A 20,491-nucleotide genomic window follows, 5' to 3' on the forward strand; every position below is an offset into this window, starting at 1 on the left:
AAATAGAGGGATGCACAGAAGGTAATCTTTGTCTATGATTTAAATTCAGAGATAGAAAAGGTCAATAAACTGTAATAATCAGGGAAAATCTTTTAGAAAGGGTGGGACTTGAGCTAGGTTGTGAGGATAGGGTTCAGAAAGGGAAGGAAAAAGAAAGATCTTTGAGGTGAAGAAGCAGCTGAAGAAGAGATATGAAATCAAATGAGCATGCAATTTGAGAGGAACTAGATGACATGATAAGGTACCTGTAAAAATCAAATCTTGCATACACATGTATGCACAAGTCAGAACTAAAAGTAAGATTATGCTACACTGCTCCAAAGAGAGATTATTTTCTCGATACATGAATATTATCTTTTTCTTTTTCCTTCTAAAGGCTGAATTTTCATGGGTTTCCACTTTTACTTCATGTTTGGAGAGATTATCCCCTTGACACTCAGGAGTCCTGATCAGAAAATTGAATACTCAGACACACTGATGACCCAAACAGTTGTCATTAGCCCAATGTCTTTGTTTGTCCTCTCTGTTCTCATACACCACCACCATCACCCCACACACACACACGTGTGCATTCACACATGAACACACACACAGAGTAGTATTTGCATTCTTTCTAATCATGGTTGACTAGACTGGGTATGGGTCATTTTTTTCCCCAGGCCTGCATTGGCTGTGCTTGCAGTATTTCATGCCCATGTTGCCCCTGAAATCTCCCTTGATGATTGTCCATAACACCATGTGACCCCCACTCCCTGTCTCACTCTAACTCCTTGGTTTTTAACCTGGTCTCCCTGCCATCCACTCCTCTTTCTGTCTTTTCACAAATGACTTTTGAAAGGAAGACCCTTCTCTGCTAGCTCTCTGCTTAAAAGTAAAAGGGATTCCCTCATCCAGGTTCTTCCTTATTGTATTTGGTCTTGACCACACAAATAAAAAACACATCATTTCTTAACTGATCAGCTCATGTGGTCTGCACTGTCTCCTATCTTCACTGTCCGTATCTGATCTCTGTCCTTCCATGCCTCTTCCTTTAAAAATAATAAACCCCTGCTCCCTGCTCTAGCACCTAACCCTCTAAGTATGACTCTAAAAAGAATATACCTGATGGAACCTTTGATTTCTCCACATTGTAGGATTGTCTCCAGATGGATTTCTATTTGATTCTTCTAAAATCATTACTGCTTAAAGTGTAAATCTTTAGAAAATGTGCTTCAAAATTATCCAGGGTGGGGCTTCCCTGGTGGCGCAGTGGTTGAGAGTCCGCCTGCCAATTCAGGGGACACAGGTTCGTGCCCCGGTCCGGGAGGATCCCACATGCCACGGAGCGGCTAGGCCTGTGAGCCATGGCCGCTGAGCCTGCGCGTCCGGAGACTGTGCTCCTCAACGGGAGAGGCCACAACAGTGAGAGGCCCGCGTACCGAAAAAAAAAAAAAAATTATCCAGGGTGCTGGATAAACATGGAGACTCATGAATCCTGTCCAGGACCCACTGAATCAGAATCTGGGGGAACTCCAGGTGATTCTAAAACACAGTGAAGATGGATAACTGTTTTGCTACCTTTGAAACAAAAGGAAATCACCCCATCATATGTATAAAATGGAAATTTTCAAGCCCTTACCTGGCTATTCTTACTCACCTAAGTACATACTTTCCACTTTGTTGTATGCTTTATTCTTTATCACCACTAGACAGAAGTCTGTCTACCAAGAATTAAGATGCCAGATAATATACTCTTTATCCAAACAGTGGTATCTCTAGTGTAGCCTTGGACTAGGAGGGGTCCTGTCTAGATGAGCTCACTCAGTCCCTTCAAGAAATCAAATAGAGTTGGCCCTCACAGATTCAACCAACTGCAGATCACGTACTATGTTTACAATCTATGGCTGTTTGAATCCACAGATATGGAACCATGGATACAGACGGCCAACTATGGGACTTGAGCATCCATGGATTTTAGTGTCCATGGCAAGTCCTAGAACCAACCCCCCACTCCCCCCCACACACATACAGATACTGAGGGATGAGTATAGTCCTCAGAGTCTTAGGGGAATGGTGATTCCCATTCTAGACTATAACACTCGAAATTTCTTTCTGCTTAGAATCTCTTTCTGGTATGTTTCTTTTAATGCTATGGTAAAAATTGGTATTTTGATAACTTTTAGGTTAGCTAATTTTTTCTCCCTCCTAATTTCTTATTACAGCTTGGCCAATTCTTCTTTACTCTTTGTCTTCTATCAAGGAAAAAAAGGGATTGTAATTAAGTCATTATTTGGGCTCTATATGGGAGTCTCTGGTCAATTTTTTGCTGTGATTAGATTCTGAAGCCAAACTGTTTCTCAATTCTCTGTACTTTTACTTTTTAAATTTATTTATTTAATTTATTTATTTTTGGCTGCTTTGGGTCTTAGTTGCTGCATATGAGCTTTCTCTAGATGCAGTGAGCGGGCACTGCTCTTCATTACGGTGCACGGGCTTCTTATTGCAATGGCTTCTCCTGTTGCAGAGCACAGGCTCTAGGTGCACGGTCTTCAGTAGTTGTAGCCCACAGGCTCAGTAGTTGTGGCTTGCGGGCTCTAGAGCGCAGGCTCAGTAGTTGTGGCACATGGGCTTACTTGCTCCGTGGCATGTGGGATCTTCCCAAACCAGGGCTTGAACCTGTGTCCCCTGCATTGGCAGGCAGATTCTTAACCACTGTGCCACCCGGGAAGCCCCTTAATTTATTTTTATTTCTTATTACCTCCCTGACCCCCACCATAAGTCCAGAAAGTATTGAATATCACATTTAGTTTTACTATTGTATTGAGTAGGCATATGTTTACTATTTGAAGAAAAAGGTCACACAAGGTTACCACAGGGGCGAGGAGTACGGTTTGTTTCTGGGGAAAATAAGCTTCAAATCATTTTAAATTTCATTTTCTGCAGAAAGCTTGAATTTAATAATGAAGATTGTCCTTCTCTCCCAATTAAGCAAATTATAAGTATCCTTTGTCCTTAACAACATCTTCAGTGGACCTTCATGCTTTTTGCATGCACCATGTTTCTGAATTTTTGCTGTCTCATAAGTCTGATTGGTACAATCTACTTGGAAATCTTTTATACTTTATAAGATCATGCTATTGCCAAAAAAATGAAGACAAACAGTGCTAAGATGATCATCTTATTTCATGGCCAACAAAATTAAAGTAAATTATGGTAATATGAGGTAAAAACCCACATTTAATAAAGGCTATTGGATTATACCATGCAGAGTGTGGTTCTGAAAAACTGTGGAGAAGATGACAGATGGGAATAATTTCAGGCATTGTGTAATCTCATATTTTAACACTTTAAGTTTTAGATTGGGCCATTACTTGACAAAGTCTAATTTCTATGTTTATAGTGAAAAATAGTTTCTCTCACTTCTTCACAGTTAATTAGGTAGGAAGTCTTTCCCCACAACAGAATCTATGTATCATATTGACCATTAATTCCTGTTTCCTGACACCAGATAAAATGTGACCGCGGGTTTCATTCACTCTATTGGAAGAAAGTGAAGCCAGATTTCTAAGAGAATTGGATGATCCTGCCCTTTTGACCACAGCTTTCCTCTCTCACATTCTCCCCCCAAGTCAGTCAGTTTTGACAACCTTCCCATTCTGAAAGGAGCAGAGAAGAGAGAACACTCCAGTGGAGCCCCCATTCACATGTGAACTTGCTCCTTCATCTTTATTTTCATCTCTCCTTGCTCTTTCAAGGGTCTTCTCTGACTCTGCTCCACTCTTCTGCCATCACTTACAGCCAGATTGTCCCCAGGTCCTTTGAGGTATACCATTCTCCCTTCCTACCCCTAAGATAAGATGGGTTCTTCCCCTGCAGTGTGCCACCAGGATATATAAAGAGAGAAAAATGTGGAGGAAATGTAGTCACAAAAGGGGAAAGAAGAGAGAAATGTCAAAATCTAGTGGGAGTTGAGAGCTCAAGATGCTCTCATAAGAAATTAATGAACCGCCATCCATCCAGCAAAATACAGGATAACCAAGACAAAGAATAGAATATGAGCAGTAAAGACTCCAGGGTATTCAGCCTCCTATTAAGAAATGTAAAGAAAATGACCCACCAATAAAAGAAACAAGCAACGCAAAGACAGAAATAGAATAAAACCACAAGTAAAGCCTTATTTTCCAATGTAATGAGGTAATTGATACTAAAATAGAACATTAGGTTTGAAGAAATGAAGCAGAATAAATCTTAAAATAGATTATGATTCAAATTATGAGTGGAAACATGCATTTGTTCTTTGAACAAATATTTGTTGAGCACCTGTGTAAGGTACTGGGAGACTGAAATGATCAAGGCTGAAGAGATCCCTGTTCTTATGGAGTATATAGCCTCGTGCAGAGAAATAGGGGGAAAAATTTCTAAAAATCCCAAACACTAAAATTATAATGTCAATAATTAGAATAGGTAATGTAATAGAAAGTGATCATGACTGGGTGGCTACTTTAGAAGGGATGGTCAAATCTCTCCAAGGAGGTAGAACTTAATCTAAGATTTAATGACAAGAAGGACACAACTTCATCAACATTGGTATCTAATGCAAAGGACCCAAGACCAGAACAACTTGTACTATCTGAAGAACCCAAATATAACCAACTTCTGGAATGTAAGGGCAATCTAACACCATCTATTACTCTGTCTCTGTGTCCTCATATATCAATACCAAACAGTGAACAGGACACAATATTCATCACCTTTTGTCAAAGTAGATGTCAGCTGAGGACTAGGATAACAGCAACGGTAATAGCTTCCACTTATTGTATACTTTCTACTTGCCAGGTGCTTTATACATGTCATCTTATTTCATCCTCAAGTATCGTTTTTCCCATTTTACTGATGGAGAAGCTGAGGCTCAAAGAGGTAACTTGTTGTCCAAGGTCACAGAGCACATTAATCCTACTGCAAAGTTCATGATTGTTCCACTACACCAGACCATTTCCCACTAAGCTACATTGGAGAAAGGCAAGAGAATATATCAAATCGGGAAATGAAAGATACTAGCACCATGGGCTGAATTTTGTCCACACATCTAACAATGATTGGTGCACATATTCCAAAATACCATGTTTAGTGGCTAAAATTTATTGTATATTTAATTTCTTACCAAAATAAGTTCAGAGAGTTACTTTTAAGATGAGAGGGAAAGTTAACTCCGTAGATCATTTAGTGATTTATAAGATATTTTTCTGTGATCCAAAGGGAGCATGATTTAGCCATGATACCCATTAAAGGAAAGTTGAAATTAATTAACTATACAGTCAATACCATCTGCACATTGTTCTGCTCTACCTTAGGGGTTGGAAATGGAGAAGTAAAAGCCTCATAGGGACCTCCCTCAAATGTGTTTCCATTGTCTGCTCTTCTGTGCCCTGTGATTCTGCTTCCTTACTCAGCTAATGGAACCACCAAGATGACTACTATTCTGGGGTCAATGATAGGACTACAGTGTCATAACGAGCACAGAGAAGGACACAGGGCGGGGGAGGGAAATAGCTCTGTATCGGAAAATGTTTATTTCCCAGCATATGGGCAAGAATGGATTTCTGTTTATGGTATAAGTATTATTTTCCACTATGTGTTTATGGCACTATGAATATCTTCTTACCACAGTGTAGAAAAGCCTTTGAAACTATTTTTTAATACAGGCAAACAACTAACTGAACTAATATAACTTATTTCTATTTAAATTACATGCTTTTTGGAAATGCAAGAGTAAAAGTGGATTACTTAACAAACAGCTTACATTTCCCCAGTCCTTTTCACACTGGATGGAGTTATAAATCTCCTACCCATTATGAAAATACATGAGAGTGAGAGTAACCATGTGGATAAGCTTCCACGCATCTCCTGTAAACTGTGTTCATTTAGTTGTTCACAGTCAGTATGAAAACTGTCCCAAGAGCCTTCTCTGTGTATAGTATCATAGCAGATAATGTGTCAAGAGCACAAAGGACATAGGAAATTTGCCCCTGCCATCAAGGAAATGATAGGGCAGTGATAGAATATTAGCTCAGAGAAGATTAGTTTGTTTTGTTTTGATTCCTAGGGAAATTTACACAAATGGATAAAATTGACTCTGCTGGACATCGGAGTCCAAAATCAGGGCCTCCAAGGAGACACTATGGCAATGCTTCCTACTGTCATATAGGCTGAAGACAGGCAGGCAAGCAAGGAGTGGAGAGGAGAAGGGGAAATGGAGAGAGGAAAATATGAATAGAAAAGAAAGAGGATGGGAGAAATGAGATCAAGAGGAGGAAAGAGGTCTCCAGAGTGGAATGTGATAAAGGGGTCTCCACTCTCAATAAAGGACCCCAGCCCAGTCTTCCGGGGTCAGTGCCTAGGACTTCTGAGGTGGAAGAGCTCTGTGGGACTCTTGAGGCTGCCCCACAATCACATGTGTTTTTGTTCCTCCTTAACAACTGACCATTTCTCACAAATATAAGAATAACTAGCCTTCCAAACTGCGATGTGCTTCATGTGTGGTTTCCCTTAACTTTTCCTCAAACATGCCTATTATATTATCCATAAACAGGCTAAAAATACATGGAAATCCCAAAGGAGCTGAAGGCTAAAAGCTTTGCAAGGCCCTGAGGAAAGTGGCCAACTTTTTGACATCCTGGTTCTCAACAGTGGTGAAGCCAGCTTAGTGACATTTTAAGGCGCTCTAAAGGCTCCCCTTCTCCCCTCTCCCTCCATCCCCTCCCTGAGAAAATACTTGTTCACTGAGGCCTGAAACTGCTGTTTCAGGGGACAGGTTTTTTCATTTCATAATAAAAAATTATTTTAAATGCATAGTCACTCTTGGACAAAGTAAAACTTTGACTTGAAGTTACCATCTAGAAGCAGCTTGACCCTTTCCTGAGAGCAGAGCAGAGCAGAGCAGAGAGCCCACCTGATGTTAGAAACAGGTGCTCCTTCTAAGGATAACTGGTCAAAGGGGGGAAGCTGGGGATGCAGAACTCAGATAGGCCAACATTCAGGTTTGTGAGGTGCTCCCCTGCCAACTTTTTAATGTGGCTCAGAAGAACATCTATGGACCAGCCCTACTAGCCTCTCCAGCCTCATCTCTCACCAGCAACCCCATCTCAACTGCCCCCCATACCCTGCCAGACACACACACGGCATCTTGAACTACTACGAGGAACTTGAACTTGGAAGTTCTTTCCAGTTGCTCCCTCTGCCTGAAACATATTGTCCACCCTGCCCCACTCCACAACGATCCCTTTCACCTGGTCTACCCTATGCTTTCTTTGGTTTGTAACTTAGATGGGACTTTCCTGCAGAAAGCTTTTCCTGGCTCTCCAAGGCGGGGCCTATGCCCATGCAATGTGTCCCCCAGGCATGTGTTACATTGAGGGGTAGACACCTGATTTGTTGTCTGTTGTCCTTTCCAGAGTTGATCACCTTGAGTGTGTTCACCATTGTATCTCCAGCATTTAGTACAGTGCTTGGAGCAGATAAAGTTTCAATTAATAATTATTGAATAAGCAAAGGAATTTGCTTTCATTCTGCATCTGTTGTTAAATGAGAGGGAGTATAATTGGAGAAAAAGAAGCTTGTCCAGAGATGTTGGACTGAACTCATACGTATATTTCCCCTCCTACTAAAAACGCATCGAAATAACAGCAAAAGATATAATGAAAAGAATAAATCCATATTTGTTCTTATATTTGTCAGGGTAGGGTAACAGCTGCATGAAACATCATCAAATCTCAATGGATTAGAACAATGAGAGTTCATTATTCACCATTGTCATAGTCCAATGCCAGAGCTAGGGTGGGGTGGGCCCTTTTATTCTTTCCATTCCCCACATCCATCCAATTGTCAGGGGAGAAAAGAAAGCATGGACGTTCCCATGGGAGGATTTTTAGAAGCCAATCTGGAAGAGGCATACATCACTTTTACTCAGAATCCATTTGCCATAACTCTGTCAAATGGACCCTACTAATTGTAAGAGGAAAAAAAAAAATAGAGGTCGGCAGACACAAAACAGTCTCCCATGGCCCTGAAAAACAAGGAAGTATGATTTCAACAAACCAGAAATTGAGGAATTTCTCAAAGCTAGAAAGCAACAGGGATTGGATTGGTGGATATAAATAAAGAAATGAAGCCACAACCAATAAGAAACCCAAGAAACAAAAGAAATTCATGCAGGAGAAAAATACTACAAAAATAAAATCAATTCGAGAGATACTTCAAAGTAGGAGTCAACAAATACAAATCACAGGAAGGAATTCTGGAGCTGTTGTCGGGGAAATAAATGTTTGAAATTGCATTCAGGAAAAGCTGGGCTGCCCCACACTGAGTAACCAAGACCATCATTGCTTACCCCAGGAGGACACCTGCTGTGAGTGTCAGGACCAGGCAGCAAAGCAGAACAGAGGGTGAAGTAACTCGAATCCTCCATAAGGACTGCTGCAGAGGAAGAAGAAAGTGAGCACATGACTCCAGTGTTTTTTCCCAGGCTAAATTGTTCCACATATCTCTTTGGAGTAGGAGTTGTAAACAGGAAACTCAAAGCAAACACAGGACCCAAAAAATAGGCTGTGTGCCCAGGTAAACTTATCAACAGAGATGAGAAGCACCCTGAAGACAAGCTTTAGACACACATTGTCCAGCCACATATCCTGCCCCTTTTCCAATCCCCAGGAGGATACTCATCAGAATGATGGGCAAAGAGAGATCCTCAAAGACAAATCTGAACAGACATCCAGGGATGAGCAGATTTTTAAGAAAAATCAGCACCCTGAAAGGGAGGTACCAAATGGCAACACGCAAACAACTAATACTTGAACAAATTTTAAAGTAGAAACAGATGAAGAATTTAAAATATAAATGTAATCAACAGATTTATTTTAGGTCTGTCATACCTCAAAAGCAGTAACTAACAGAAAGGAAGCAACCAGATTTGTTGGAAATGAAAGTGTTATCCATCAAATAAAATTTTAATAGATGGGTTAATTAGTGTTGGGAGACAATTCTCCTTCAGGCTCTTGCATTTCAGGGAACAGTTTTCTTGCAAAGTGAGGCACTGACTGCCTTTTGTTTTACACTATCTTTTCAAGGATGTTTATTTAGTAAATGTTCTTGAAAAATAGAGACAGTGCCTCCCCTCCAGAGCAAGGCATGCTTACGATTCAGTAAAATGAAAATGTTTCCCTCTGGCGCAAAGGGCAGACATGCTTATAGAAGACTTCGGATCCTTAATCTCAAGGTTCCTGTCTCCTGTGTGTGTGTGGAGGTATACTGATCTGGCTCTTCTTGTGCCTCCCTGTGGGAACTAAAACTCAAGAAATTAACACAAATGCTGATACTCTACTACTATTTTGTGAGTACTAAATTTTCTTTGTCTCTAACCTGGAGTCTCGTGTCTCTTTCCAGGATCCATGAGATGGTGGCAAGTTAATTCACAGGTAGAGGGAAATCTCAGACCCTGCACAGTTCTTAACAATTATTATAATGGAAATACTGAGAGCCTAAAATAAGGACCTGAAAGGTCAAGTCTAGGTATTCTCCCAGAACTCAGCCCCCCACAGTGAATATAGAATATAGGGCTAATTAAGATCCAGAGACTCTAACATGAAATAGGATTCTGAAAGAATAAACAGAGAGAAATAGATAATTAAGAAAAATAGAAAAACTTTTTGCAAACCTAAAGAAATATTTATATTGAAAAGGCTATAATATTTTAATAAATCACTCCATAGATTACTCAATATTTACAAAGGGAAAAAGAGTCCTCTACCATGGTAAAAGCTGGAAGAAATCACCTTAACCAAGTAATCAATACTTAACTAACATCATTAATAATGGGACAAACACATACGCTTTCTAATGCAATGCACTAAAAAGGACACAATATCACTTCTATAATATTCTTGCCAAAAATGTTTACTCTGAACCTAGACTTGTGGAAACAATCAGACAAATCCAAATTTAAAGACATTCTTTAAAACAACTGGCCCAGACTCTATTCAAAAATATCAATGTCATGAAAAATGAAAAAGACAAGGATGCTATTCTAGATTAAAAGAGAATAAAGAAACAGGACAATTAGATGTGGTACATAATCCTTATTTGGATCCTTCAATGTAAAAAAAAAAAAAACAGCTATAAAGGACATTATTGGAACAAATGGGGAAACTTGAATATAGAATATATATATATATATATATATTAAATAATAGCATTGTATCAAATTGAATTGAATCATTTAAATCAAAATTAAATAAAGTTTTTCATGTGCTAATTGTTTTAAGGTTATGTAGGAAAACATTTTTGTTCTTTAGGAGTTATATGTTGAAGTATTTGGGATAAAGTAACATTAATTCTGCAACTCTTAAATGGTTCAACAAAAAATTACATATATTATACATATACACGTTATACACATAATCCATATACATGAAACCTATATATATATATATATATATATATATATATATATATATACACAGAGAGAGAGAGAGATTGAGAGAGATAAAAGAAAAATATGGCTAAATATTAATAATTGGTTAAACTAGAATATTTGGATGTTCATTGTATTATTCTTGCAAGTTTGCTATAGGTTTGAAAATTTTCAAAATAAAAAATTGGTGCAAGTAGATTGCAAATGCCAATCAAATGCCAAAAAAAAGGAGTAACATAATAAAGCACCCATAGCTAGACATATTTAGGAACCATTTCATAACTCAAATGTTTAAAGATAAAAAATTTTCAGAGGGCCATAAACAGGCTACATACATAGCATCCTTGGGTATAGATAGAAGAAAGGGAACAATATCATCCAAGTTGTGAGAGAAGCTTAGTTAGAGCATAGATTTTTATATCCAGCCAACTAGAATTTAAGTGTGTGTACAGCAAGAGAGAGATAGAGAAGAAAAAGTATTTTCAGTAATATAAAGACAAAGAAATTTTGTATTCAGAGATCTCCTCTGAAATAATTAGTCAAAGATATGTTCCAGCAAAATTAAAATGAATCCAAGAAAGAGGAAGATATGGAATCCAAGAAACAGTGGTATACAAAGAAATTGTAAGCCATAAATACACAGCATTAGAGATATGAAACAGTTACAACAGAAAACCATACTATTAAAAATGTATTTAGTGAATAATTTTCTAGGACAAATGAGTTATCAAATTTAACTCAAGAAGAGTAAAATCTTTTAATAAACCATTAAACCTAGACACTACTGAAAAAGTAATCAATGAGTCATCCTTCAATAAAGTTCTAAATCTCAGATGGTAGTAAATTATAGCTTCACCTGTAGAAATTATCAGTATCTATTACATAGGGAGAATTCTTATAAATCAAAAAGACAGCCCTATGTATTTTTTAACATCTTTTTTGGAGTATAATTGCTTTACAATGGTGTGTTAGTTTCTGCTTTATAACAAAATGAATCTGTTATACATATACATATGTTCCCATATCTCTTCCCTCTTGCGTCTCCCTCCCTCCCACCCTCCCTATCCCACCCCTCTAGGTGGTGACAAAGCACCAAGCTGATCTCCCTGTATGCGGCTGCTTCCCACTAGCTATCTATTTAAGTTTGGTAGTGTATATATGTCCATTCCACTCTCCCACTTTGTCACAGCTTACCCTTCCCCCTCCCCGTATCCTCAAGTCCATTCTCTAGTAGGTCTGTGTCTTTATTCCCGTCTTGCCCCTAGGTTCCTCATGACATTTTTTTTTCTTACATTCCATATATATGTGTGTTAGCATACGGTATTTGTTTTTCTCTTTCTGAGTTACTTCAGTCTGTATGACAGACTCTAGGTCCATCCACCTCACTACTCAATAACTCAATTTCGTTTCTTTTTATGCCTGAGTAATATTCCATTGTATATATGTGCCACATCTTCTTTATCCATTCATCTGTTCATGGACATTTAGGTTGCTTCCATGTCCTGGCTATTGTAAATAGAGCTGCAATGAACATTTTGGTACATGTCTCTTTTTGAATTATGGTTTTCTCAGGGTATATGCCCAGTAGTGGATCACTGGGTCTTATGGTAGTTCTATTTTTAGTTTTTTAAGGAACCTCCATAATGTTCTCCATAGTGGCTGTATCAATTTACATTCCCACCAATAGTGCAAGAGGGTTCCTTTTTCTCCACACCCTCTCCAGCATTTACTGTTTGTAGATTTTTTGATGATGGCCATTCTGACTGGTGTGAGATGATATCTCATTGTAGTTTTGATTTGCATTTCTCTAATGATTAATGATGTTGAGCATTCTTTCACGTGTTTGTTGGCCACCTGTATGTCTTCTTTGGAGAAATGTCTATTTAGGCCTTCTGCCCATTTTTGGATTGAGTTGTTTTTTTTGATATTAAGCTTCATGAGCTGCTTGTAAATTTTGGAGATTAATTCTTTGTCAGTTCCTTCATTTGCAAATATTTTCTCCCATTCTGAGTGTTGTCTTTTCGTCTTGTTTATGGTTTCCTTTGCTGTGCAAAAGATTTTAAGTTTCATTAGGTCCCATTTGTTTATTTTTGTTTTTATTTCTATTTCTCTAGGAGGTGGGTCGAAAAGGATCTTGCTGTGATTTATGGCATAGAGTGTTCTGCCTATGTTTTCCTCTAACAGTTTTATAGTGTCTGGCCTTACATTTAGGTCTTTAATCCATTTTGAGTTTATTTTTGTGTATGGTGTTAGGGAGTGTTCTAATTTCATTCTTTTACATGTAGCTGTCCAGTTTTCCCAGCACCACTTATTGAAGAGGCTGTCTTTTCTCCACTGTATATTCTTGCCTCCTTTATCAAAGATAAGTTGACCATATGTGCATGGGTTTATCTCTGGGCTTTCTATCCTGTTCCATTGATCTATCTTTCTGTTTTTGTGCCAGTACCATACTGTCTTGATTACTGTAGCTTTGTAGTATGCTCTGAAGTCAGGGAGCCTGATTCCTCCAGCTCTGTTTTTCCTTCTCAAGATTGCTTTGGGGCTTCCCTGATGGCACAGTGGTTGGGAGTCCACCTGCCGATGCAGGGGACATGGGTTCATGCTCCGGTCTGGGAAGATCCCACATGCCGCGGAGCGGCTAGGCCCATGAGCCATGGCCACTGAGCCTGCACGTCTGGAGCCTGTGCTCTGCAATGGGAGAGGCCAGAAGAGTGAGAGGCCCACATACCACCAAAAAAAAAAAAGATTGCTTTGTCTATTCAGGGTGTTCTGCATTTCCATACAAATTGTGAAATTTTTTGTTCTAGTTCTGTGAAAAATGCCAGTGGTATTTTGCTAGGCATTGCATTGAATCTGTAGGGACTGCATTGAATCTGTAGATTGCTTTGGGCAGTAGAGTCATTTTCACAATGTTGATTCTTCCAATCCAAGAACATGGTATATTTCCCCACCTGTCTGTATCATCTATAATTCCTTTCTACAGTGTCTTATAGTTTTCTGCATATAGGTCTATTGTCTCCTCAGGTAGGTTTATTCCTAGGTATTTTATTCTTTTTGTTGCAGTGGTAAATGGGAGTGTTTTCTTAATTTCACTTTCAGATTTTTCATCATTATTGTATAGGAATCCAACAGATTTCTGTGCATCCATTTTGTATCCTGCTACTTTACCAAATTCATTGATTAGCTCTAGTAGTTTTCTGGTAGCATCTTTAGGATTCTTTATGTATAGTATCATGTCATCTGCAAACAGTGACAGCTTTACTTCTTCTTTCCTGACTTGGATTCCTTTTATTTCTTTTTCTTCACTGATTGGTGTGGCTAAAACTTCCAAAACTATGTTGAATAATAGTGGTGAGAATGGACAACCTTGTCTTGTTCCTGATCTTAGTGGAAATGCTTTCAGTTTTTCACCATTGAGGACGATGTTGGCTGTGGGTTTGTCATATGTGGCCGTTATTATGTTGAGGAAAGTTCCCTCTATGCCTACTTTCTTCAGGATTTTTTATCATAAATTGGTGTTGAATTTTGTCAAAAGGTTTTTCTGCATCTATTGAGATGATCATATGGTTTTTGTTTTTTTTGTTTGTTTGTTTGTTTTTTGCGGTACGTGGGCCTCTCACTGTTGTGGCCTCTCCCGTTGTGGAGCACAGCCTCCAGATGCACAGGCTTAGTGGCCATGGCTCACGGGCCCAGCCACTCCACAGCATGCGGGATCCTCCCGGACCGGGGCACGAACCCATGTCCCCTGCATCGGCAGGCGGACTCCCAACCACTGCGCCATCAGGGAAGCCCCGATCATATGGTTTTTATTCTTCAGTTTTTTAATATTGTGTATCACATTGATTGATTTGTGTATATTGAAGAAACCTTGCATTCCTGGAGTAAACCCCACTTGATCATGGTGTATGATCCTTTTAATGTGCTGTTGGATTCTGTTTGCTAGTGTTTTGTTGAGGATTTTTGCATCTATGTTCATCAGCGATATTGGTCTGTAGTTTTCTTTCTTTGTGACATCTTTGTCTGGTTTTGGTATCAGGGTGATGGTGGCCTCGTAGAATGAGTTTGGGCGTGTTCCTCCCTCTGCTGTATTTTGGAAGAGTTCGAGAACGATAGGTGTTAGCTCTTCTCTAAATGTTTGATAGAATTCGCCTGTGAAGCCATCTGGTCCTGAAGACTGCCCTATTTTTTAAATGGGCAAATGATATGAATAGAAAATGAAAAGAAGCAATACAGGCAGCCAATTCACTTATGAAAAATAAATTTAATCTCAGTAGTAATAAAAGAGGTGAAAATAAACTTCAATAAGAGATTCTGTTTTCCCTCATCAAATAAACAAAAAGTACATATTGATAATATGAAGTTCTGGTAAAGGTGTAGGGAAATAGATTCTCTCGTTTGCAGTTGATAGAAGGAAAATGTAAATTAGCATAGCCTTTTCAGAGGCCAATTTGGCAATATATATTAAGGTAAAAAATGTGAATACATATACTTTGTCCAAGTTTTCTGCTTTAAAGGATCTGTCCCATACAAATACTGGCACTCTGGAGAAAGGGAAGAATTACAGTGTAAATTCCTTACTAGGGGATACTGTGCATCCATTTCAAAGCATAAAATAAATCAGAATGCATTAACATGAAAGTATCTCTAACCATAGTAACGTGGCAAAGAAAGCTGTATAACATATATAGTATAATTACTTTTTTTGATGTTGTATATCTGTTGAAATCATCTGATGTGTAAGCCTTCATCCTCGGTACTGGACTTACAGAACTGAAGAAAAAAGATAAGGTTCCTGGCCTTACAGACTTTACATATCCCGTTTAGGAGATGGGAGATGAGAGTGGGGGTGGGGTGAGCAAATAATAAACCAGTTAGCAAATACATAAGATAATTTTCTATTAGGGATAAGTGTTCCATGAAGGCAATAAACAGGGACTGTAGTGGGAAAGGATGCCCAGCGTAAAGTCAGTGCTATCAGTAAATGAGAGCAATTATGATCTCCCCAAATATGTTCTGGAATTGAAAACCCCTACAATTCCTATCAATCTCCTGTCTTTCAAGATGTGCCAGCCAGAGAAGCTATAATATAATCAAAATTCTGCAGAGATTTTGTAAGCTGACAGAAAGCACCAAACTGCAAGTCCAGCATCCAAGTTTTTCATTCTTGTGCATCTGCATTAGCAGAGTTATATCTAGTCTCTGAAAATGAGGGAAAGGAGGGTGTACTTGGCATTGCAAGCTCATAGGCATGTTTCAGGAATACATGAATAATTATGTTACTTTTTTTTTAGAATGTTTTTGTCTTATGCAAGTAGAATTAGTACAGGCAGTAAGTGTATACAAAGTGGTTGTGGATTGGACTTTACATATGTGTTCGTGTACAAGAGGCGTACAGATGAAGGAGACAGAGGACTCCAAGAAGGAACATCACGCTACCTTGAGTCCTCCTTGTTCCCATGAATGAAAGTTTTGGGTGCTACAGTCCTGACCACAGGGTAGGGGCTACAGTGGCCCCACGCCAAGCAGAGCCCATAAAGCAGAGAATTTCTTTGTGTGAATCTTCATCCACCATTTGCTTTCCAAACCATACTCCATTCTGCATGGCATTTCAAACCCAAAAGAGCAGAATAGGAGCCATGTGTGCTTTCAGGTGGCCCTCTCCTTTAGAGCTTTGAAAAGCAGAGGGCTGTTTTGGGGGACACCCACCCTTTTGTCCCTCTCTCAAGTCCTAGCTGCTCTTGCTCAGGCTCACATCCCAAGGCTGACTGCTCAGAGGTAGGTGCCAAATGGACTGCATGTGTGCACTCTACCAGGAGATTCAATGCAAGTGCTTTTAAGAGGTCAATGCCCTCTAACTGGGAAATGGTAATATGCTATGTACTTAATGGTAATATGCTATGTACTTAATTAATTTCTACCCAACAGCAATACCATAAAATTGGAAAAACAGTTCCATCACCCAGGATCAATGTGCATAAAGTATACACAAAAGGATCAAACGTTTTCATCAGTAAACTTGTGTTTGTGCTTTGGCTGAATATTCAGAGGTCCATTTCTACTATAGGCTGATGAATGCTGTATAGTTAATTACCAGTTAATTGCTTGTCTCTTTCTCCTTGTGTTGCTACTACATGGGTTAGAAATGACAGTGATGAGATTTTTGCTAGTCGCCTTCAGATCAGGAATCCAAGGGAAAAGCTTCCCACTAGATTTTATCATAAACAGCCTTCCTTTTCATAAGTGTTTTTGTTTTATTTTTTTATTTTTTTAAACATGCAAAAACAATCATATCATGATTAGGGAAATTGAGCTACGAGGTAACCAGGTGGAGCTGCCATCTCATGAATGTTCAATGATACGGGCTGTAACGATTTCTTAACAACCAGTCTGGAGATGTAGCTACATAATACAAATAAAACTGGTTGAAAGAGTGAAGGCAACAATATAGCTGCCATTTATACCAGACTACATAATGTTATACAACAGCTTTGTAATTATTTGTATATTTTTTTAATTGTCTATCTCTCAATTGTCTAAGCTCCATGAGACAAAGACTATCCCTTCTTTCACCTCTGTCTCTCTAGTACCAAGCCCAGTACCCGATAGTTAGCTGACACTCAGGAAATATTGTGAGTGAATGAATGAGTGAGTTAATGAACAACTGAAAAAGCCAGGTTTAAAACCCAGTTCTTCGAAACTGAGTTATTTGTAATGAGGGGGATGGACCTAGAGTCTGTCATACAGAGTGAAGTCAGAAAGAGAAAAACAAATACCATATGCTAATGCACATATATGGAATCGAAAACAACAGTACTGATGAACCTAGTGGAAGGGCAGGAATAAAGATGCAGATGTAGAAAACAAACATGAGGACACAGAGTGGGGAGGGGAAGCTGGGATGAAGTAAGAGAGTAGCATTGACATATATACACTACCAAATGTAAAATGGCTAGTGGGAAGCTGTTGCATAGCACAAGGAAATCAGTTCATACTTTGCGATGACCTAGAAGGGTGAGATAGGGAGGGTGGGAGGGAGGCTCAAGAGAGAGGGGATATGGGGATATATGTATACATATAGCTGATTCACTTTGTTGTACAGCAGAAACTAACGCAACATTGTAAAGCAATTATACTACAATAAAGATATATTAAAAATATAAATAAATAAATAAATAAATAAAACCCAGTTCTTGAGAATTCCCTGGCAGTCCAGTGGTTAGAGCTCAGCACTCTCACTGCTGGGGCCCCAGGTTCAATCTCTGGTCAGGGAACTGAGATCTCGCAAGCCATGCAGTGCAGCAGAAAAAAACACACACACACACAAATAAAAAATTAAAACCCAGTTCTTGGGCCTCGTATGCCATTCCCATGATAGCAAGATACACCCTTGCAGATACCCAGAAGTTCAAGGCAGAATAAAAGACATTAACAGAGGATATCGGGTCCACAGACTATAACTCCCATTTAATTTCATATGAATTTATGGCCTAACCAATTCGGAGATTTGTTTCCAGAAAGTATTGATTTATTCCCTTGAGATCAGTCCTGGTAAATACAAGTCTTAGTGCATTGGCAGTTCACTACTGTGGACGGCTACCCAGTACATGGTGCTTTAGTTGATTGCACTTTGTGGTCTCAGAAGAGTGAGGCTGGATCTTGAGACTGGGCTCTTTCCTCATAGAATGATACACTGAAGGAGGTTGGAGAGCCAAGGAAATGGAAGGCAGGTCCATCATCTCTGCTGCTTCTCACAGGCCCAGAGGGCTAGTGTCAGAATCAGAGAGAACAGCAGGAGCTGCCATCCCTCCTGCTGGGTGTCACCTGCTCCTGGCCCTTTTACCTGCCCCTGCATCTGAGGACCGAAAAAGCAGCACAGTTTCACAAGCTGAATCTCCTCTCCCTAGCTAATCCAATCTAACTCAAGAAGAATGGGTTACAAAGCACCAATACTCCATCAAAGGCAGGGCCCTTACTTTAATCTTGATCTTCAGGTTGCATTGACCTCAGATACATTTCCCAGAATGTTGGTGAAAATATGCTATACACATACACACACATTATTTTAGTATTCAAGGAAGTTTCTAGGGTTAATGGAGCATTTGATTCAAAGCATAGCCAACATTTGCAGTGATATCTTGGGTATAGAATTTGCATTTATGATTTCTTATGCCCTTCTCTTTACCAACACCAACCCCCTTAGGAAAGGAGCCTGGAGGGGGAACCAAGAGTTTGGATTGCAAAATTGAGGAGTGTGCTGAAACACCTGCTCTAGAGGACTCCTCATCTTCCCCTGTAGATATTCAGCAACATTCCTGGCAGGTTTCCACAGACATTGAGAACTCTGAAAGGTAAGTGGGAAGTTACCCTAAATAGACTGCCAGTCCTCCTCTAGTTAACACTCAGGGACTAGAGAGAGTCGAGATTTTCTCTTTCAGATTCAGAAACAGAGCTCTCAGTAAACTGAGCCGAGAGACGGTAAGGGGTCCAAATCCATCTGCGGAATGACAGCAGAACCTCCAGGAGATGTGGGCTCCCAGGCCTCTGCTTTTCCCACTCTGTCAGCCTTGCATCTCCATGGAGATGAAAATGGAGTGCTTCCTTGGGAAGGGAGGAAGGTGGATCTATATACCCATCACAGCTCACCCACCAGGCTGGGTCCCAAAATTTCCATTTGTTTAAGGGAGAAGAATTCAAAATTGTGCAAAGATGCCTCCAGTAGATTCTCGGATTTCGGGTGCATGGAATGGCCTATTCAGTTGCCAGTCAGGGGCTGAGTGTTCTGTCCAGTTCACAGACAGCTTTCCAAAGGGCTGTCTTCTCTTACTCTCCCAGGATGTAGATGATGGCCCCTTAGTGGTCAAAGTGAGTTAATGCATTTGTCTTAACAAGCAGTAGCTCACGGCTAGAGAGGGAGTTTCTTTCTTGGGAAGAAGAGATTCTACAGTGATTCTATTTCATTCGGGAAAAGGAAGCAATAGCAATAATATAATCATAAACGCATCTAGATGCTAAAAATTCCATTCTGTGAGGCAGAGGGACAAGCCCCTTGGTTATTGGCCTTCACACTGATATCTTGTCCTTTGCTACTGATGTCCCCAGAGCCAGCACGAAGCAGCTGAATGAATACTAGGCAGTTCCATCGAGGACTCTGTGTGTGGGGTTGAGTCGTTGACAAGATAATGAACACTATTTTTTTATTTTTAGAAATGTATCACACAGTGCCATTTAGAGCCATTGTAGTTCTACTTTCAGATTGTAATATAATTCTAAAGCTAATTACCAAATTTCTGTGTTTATAGAAAATTGAAGCATGTGGTAATTACGTGCTATTAATAAAACTGGGATTTTGTCTAAGCTTGGAAATCCAACAATTCAAACAATAAAGTTGTTTGGCACAGTTTGATAGAGCTATAGATAAATGATGAGTGATTTCTCTTAATTTATAAAGTAGAAAGTGCTTTGCTCTATTCCCAGGAAGAAATATCTGCCAGAGTGCCATGGTCAGTGTGTAATCCTTCAGCAAAGCCATTTTCCTTTTCAGAAACCTTGCACAGAATCTCTATCCAAGCCTTGTAAGCTTGTCAGAGAGCAAGCTATGGCTGATAATAATAATAGGAGAGTCTAGCCCTCAGCGTTGGAGGTATTTCAGTTCAGCCTAAAAGTTCAGATTCTGGTCAAAGGAGGTGGGAGTGACTGGGAGAAGTAGGCACCATAGACCTGGTCTGGGAGGGGGCTTCCTTGCTTCTCCCTATCACTTTGCCCTAAGAAATCTGTGGGTCTCAGACTGGGCTGCACATTAAAAACATTCCAAGTCAATTTAATGTGTTGAGCCTTGTGAATGCTTAACACCTGTGTTACTCTGAATTCCAATCACGATAATGAGAGACAACAGGGAGTGAAACCACACAGGCAGGACAGCCCTTGGACCAGATGAGAACATCATCACCCAGCCTCAGCTTTGCCCAGGGTTCCCCTGTTGTTCGAGTTGTGTGCCCTTCACCTGCCCTTGGAAACGTGAAGTACTGTCCTCATTACCAGAGGCTCTTC

The 20,491-nt window shown here is 39.6% G+C and overlaps 1 protein-coding gene across 2 annotated transcripts in view; it reads left to right on the forward strand.

Annotated features, from left to right (window-relative positions):
• RGS7BP (regulator of G protein signaling 7 binding protein) overlaps window positions 1-20,491 on the forward strand; it is a gene marked incomplete at both ends in the record, with an annotated part of 117,416 nt that overhangs the window by 77,591 nt on the left and 19,334 nt on the right. For both annotated transcript variants that reach the window (XM_081233935.1, XM_081233936.1), the window contains one exon: window positions 18,645-18,792. In XM_081233935.1, the coding sequence (XP_081090061.1) occupies window positions 18,645-18,792 (148 nt within the window). The remainder of the gene's footprint in view (window positions 1-18,644; window positions 18,793-20,491) is intronic.

The sequence above is a fragment of the Mesoplodon bidens genome (assembly GCF_964165515.1).
Source record: "Mesoplodon bidens genome assembly, chromosome: 4".
Taxonomy (NCBI): domain Eukaryota; kingdom Metazoa; phylum Chordata; class Mammalia; order Artiodactyla; family Ziphiidae; genus Mesoplodon; species Mesoplodon bidens.